A 4,312-nucleotide genomic window follows, 5' to 3' on the forward strand; every position below is an offset into this window, starting at 1 on the left:
AGGAAGTCCGGATTGCGTTCCGACCAAGGTCGAAGTTGATCCGCCGTTGGCATTTTGTCATCTACATCATCGTTCTCTTGTGACTCTCTGTCATTCGATGCACTTGCTGCTCCCACCGAACCTGCAGCCTCTGCTGCTAAGTCATGCTGCTCGGTGTTCGCTTGCTCAACCGGCTGATCATCTATCCGTGCAGTTTCATTAACAGCCTCTCTTACTGCTTCATGAGCTCCGGCCCGAACGGCTTCGTCAGCAACGTACTCCACTGGGAGTGGAACAAATGGTATCTGCGGGAAATAGTGCTGTCGGCCCTTCAACAGCGCGTTAATGTATGTGCGCTCGACCGTCACGTCCTCGCGGAACTTGACGTCGCGGGCTTCAATCACTTTCCCACTTCGCAGATGAAGCAGTCGGTAGCCATGACCCATCCTTGCAAAACCAAGAAACAGTCCCGGTTCAGCCTTTGCTGAAAGCTTGTTCTTCCTGGTCTCCTTCGGAACAAATACGTATCCCACACAGCCGCACACCTTTAGTTGCGCAACGTCAGGTTTTAATCCTGACAGCTTTTCAGTCGGGGTTAACCCTTGCAAAGCTTTTGTCGGACTCAGGTTGTCCACCTCCACCACATAGCGCAAAACCTCCGGCCACAATATCATCGGCAAATTGGCCGCGTGCATGACAGCACGCATCTTGTTCACGAGAACACCATTTAGTTTTTCAACTAAGCAATTTTCTTCCGGTGTGTACGGATGAGTGGGGACGAAGGTGATTCCCTTGCTCTCTAGGAACCCCGTCAGCACACTGTTTACGTATTCCCCCCCTCCGTCACTCGTGAACGTTATTATCCTTTTGCCTTGAGCCAGTAGCTCAGTCATCAGCCGTTGCGTGTTGCCAGAAGCTTCACTCTTGTGTACGAGCGGGTAGCACCACTTGTATCGCGAGCCCTCATCATGAATGAGCTGGAAGTACCGCATTGCACCAATTCCTGGTCCGTACTTCCCCATATCACATACATCTGAGGTCAACCGCTCAAAGTTTTGAACAGTTCTTTTCTCGGTGACATCCCCATACGACATGCGTTTTCGCTTTGTCGACATGCAGCTAAGACACTTTAACTTGGTCTTCAGCTGCTCGGCAGGAATGTCCAAGCCTCTCACCACGTCGTTCTTCACCATGAACTTCAAAGCTGCCTCGTTCAGGTGAGCCAGACGTTCGTGCCACTTCATTAACGGACTGTCATCCGCATTTACAGTCGCCATAATCACAGCACTGTTATCGCCAAAGCTACCATTGTTTAACCAGTAGTGAGTCCCATGATAAATGAACTCCACACAGACTCCATTTCGAGTCAAAAATTGCTTCTTCGGTAGCACTCCAGGCGCACTGGTTGACAGCTCCCAGCCTTTGTTTACCATCAGTCCAAGACTGAGCAAATTCACAGGTCCAGTGGGTGAAAACACCACTTTATCCAGTTCCAGCGTGGTTTCACCACCACTCAGCACGTTCAATGCGTTCAGCAGCACCTTACCGCACTTTTTACTACGCGTGATGCCGCCGTCCCATACTTTGAACGAAGCCTTGGATTTCTTCATGCTTGTGAATTGTTCTTTTTGGTTGCACACATGCGAAGACGTTCCCGAGTCCAGCAGCCAATCGCCACTAAGCTCATGTCTTCCTTCTTTAATTGCCATACCCACAAATGGAAGTTCGCCTTCAGAACTGCTACTACTACTGCTGCTGTCGTCCTCACGACCAGCATCCGCAGTGAACCGCATGAAGCCCATAGAACCCACTGGCTTACTGGCCAAACCCGAGGAATTACCTCCACCGCTGTTGCTCGGCTTCTTCGTCTCGGTGGCCTTGCCTTTGCCAGCTTGGGCCTTGCTTTGCTTGTTTTTGTAGTGCCAACAGTCTTTCCGCATGTGTCCAACTTTCTTACAATGGTAGCAGCGAATGGCACGTCGTTTGCCTGCACCGGTGGTCTGCATCTGCCCTCGAGGACCAGGGCCGGGGCCTGGACCTTCATTCGGCCAATAATGCTGCCCGTTAGGCTTCCCCATATGCATTGCCACCTGCGGGCCGCCATTGCTTGCACCACAGTTCACGGCCGTGTCAGCCGCCATCTTCTCCATCTCATCGTGTTCAGCCACGCAGGAGCCACTAAAACCTGCTCCCAAGCTAGCATTCACCCAACGCTCTACCTGAAACCTAGATTGCAGACTTCAAGTCAAGGCTAAGAAGCAGTCCCTCCACAGATTTGTGCATCTGCATTGTGCACTAAGTTTTAGACCCATGGTTGATGAAATACTCCATTATAATACAATGCCGTGCACACAACACACATACACACCTCAACTTCTCATAAGTAGCAAACGCTCACGGCACACTTGAACTCTTCTAACTTAAAAAAAAGCGAGGCTCCGACGGTCGAGTGAAATTCTATTAGATAATAATGGTTTCAAATCGTGGTGTAAAAAACTTAAGTGCACCTTCGTTAAAGCAACTCAATAGCTTCAGCAACACAAACGTCACACAATCGATTACCAGCTTCTTGCACACCACAACTCTTGTACGTCCTCGCCGGCTGTGAACTAGGGAAGGTACTTAAGCAGAGCTGAAGGGAGAGACCCCAGGCCACGAGGTACATGAACTCTTAGTCACTTAAAGCAAATATTTAGCTTTGTGGGAGAAGCGCCAATAAGAGCGTGGAAGCTGCACAGCTGCTCAAATTCGTGTGCCGAATTACCTGCAAATGCAGCTTATAGGCAAAAAATATGGGAAACACTGAGAAGGCTTGCTATTTTTACTGAGTCACCATACAAAAGATCAACGCTATCGTCAAAAAGCCGGATATAGTCTTTTACGAAACAGCACGAGGCGAAGCGGCGAAGCAAAAAAAGAGACAATGGAACCATTTGCACCCGTAATATCCATGCAGCCTGTAGCCGACGAGCAAGTTGCTATGCTATCGCACCTCACATGCGAGCTAATCAGGAAGGAGGGTGCAAGTAGCATGTGTTGTGCTTGCCTAATAAGGACATTCTGCGCAATAGTGACATTTCTCATAATTTAGCACCTCAGACCAGTCAGTTTTGGTAATTTTGCAAGCCTATTTTTGACTAAATAGTTTAGCGGAGACTACACTTATCATCTGCTGTTTCCTTTGTGACCTCATTCATTACCCTGAGAAATAATGTTTTTTTTCTTAAGAACATCATCAAGTCTCAAATAAGTACCTGCTTTTGGAAAAAAAAGTTTGTAGGGTGTTGTAGTACGGCCATCCAAGCACACAAGTCGTCCGTGACTACATGTACTGCTCCATAAACCGGTACGCAAAGAAATGAAATTCAGGGACACGTAATCGATAGCGTAAATCGCTGCGATTTTCTCTCAACATGCTATTGCACTACAACTCAGAAACAAACATCACCAACTCAGTGCGGAGTCACCTTTGCACTCGAAGGGGTAAAATACACAACTATGATAATAATTAAGCTGCAGCTGCCTCACATGCAGCCACAGCCCCCGTCCTCTTCTCGATAGGCCTCCAGCGTCGCAATGGGGTGGATGACTCGTCATTTTAGCGTCCAGGTCGATTGCCACGCCGCTTCTAATAATCGCAGACGACCGTCTGGCGACGCGAGGCCATGGAGGAGACTTGACTTCACTCCATCTTACGGCGCCGCCCAATCGCTTTACGATACCGGAGCGCCTTCTTGGCCAACAGCACGTTACTCTGCGTGCCCAGGGCGTTCGAGTTAGAGGCCAACGCCTTGAGCCTACTGAGCTTGGAGCTATATACGCTCTTGTTGTCCTCAAACACGATGCCCTGGGCCGTGCAAATGAAGCCCTCGGACTTGGAGCGGTGTTGTAGCGCCAGTAAAGGCTCACCATCGTGGTCTACAGCCAATACGAGCGGGTGGTGGTCGTCCACCGGCCCAATGGGCAGCGGCTGCGAGCTTAGCGGATCCTCCGTGTCTTCACTCAAAGTGGCTAGATACGTGTGTTTGTAGCTCTCGGACATAGCCCGGCGAGGCGGCGCGACTGAGGCCATGAGCGTTGAGTGGAACTTGTTACGGACTGAGCAAATCTCCGAATGAAGACCCATTTGGGGGGCTGAGTGGGTGTGGCCACTGGCCAGACAGACATTTATGGAAATTTCCGTCGCCACTCATCCCAGTGCGATTTTTGGCACACTTTTTCAGTCCGATTCCTACTGAGTATTGCATGCATTTTGCGTCTATTTGAGGCACCAAAACAACTGCAGCTTCGCAAGGATGGGCATGCTTGAAGCAAAGATGTTCATTTGTGGCAG

At 49.8% G+C, this 4,312-nt stretch overlaps 1 protein-coding gene across 1 annotated transcript; it reads right to left on the minus strand.

Moving 5' to 3' along the window:
* Positions 1–2,987: 2,987 nt before the first annotated feature.
* PITG_05707 (uncharacterized protein) lies at positions 2,988–4,105 on the minus strand (the record flags this gene model as incomplete). Its single annotated transcript, XM_002997926.1, has 2 exons — positions 2,988–3,025; positions 3,676–4,105. 2 exons carry the CDS (start codon positions 4,103–4,105, stop codon positions 2,988–2,990), a joined length of 468 nt encoding a protein of 155 aa, XP_002997972.1.
* Positions 4,106–4,312: the final 207 nt, after the last annotated feature.

Source organism: Phytophthora infestans, genomic scaffold (genome assembly GCF_000142945.1).
Source record: "Phytophthora infestans T30-4 supercont1.9 genomic scaffold, whole genome shotgun sequence".
NCBI classification, from domain to species: Eukaryota; Oomycota; class Peronosporomycetes; order Peronosporales; family Peronosporaceae; genus Phytophthora; species Phytophthora infestans.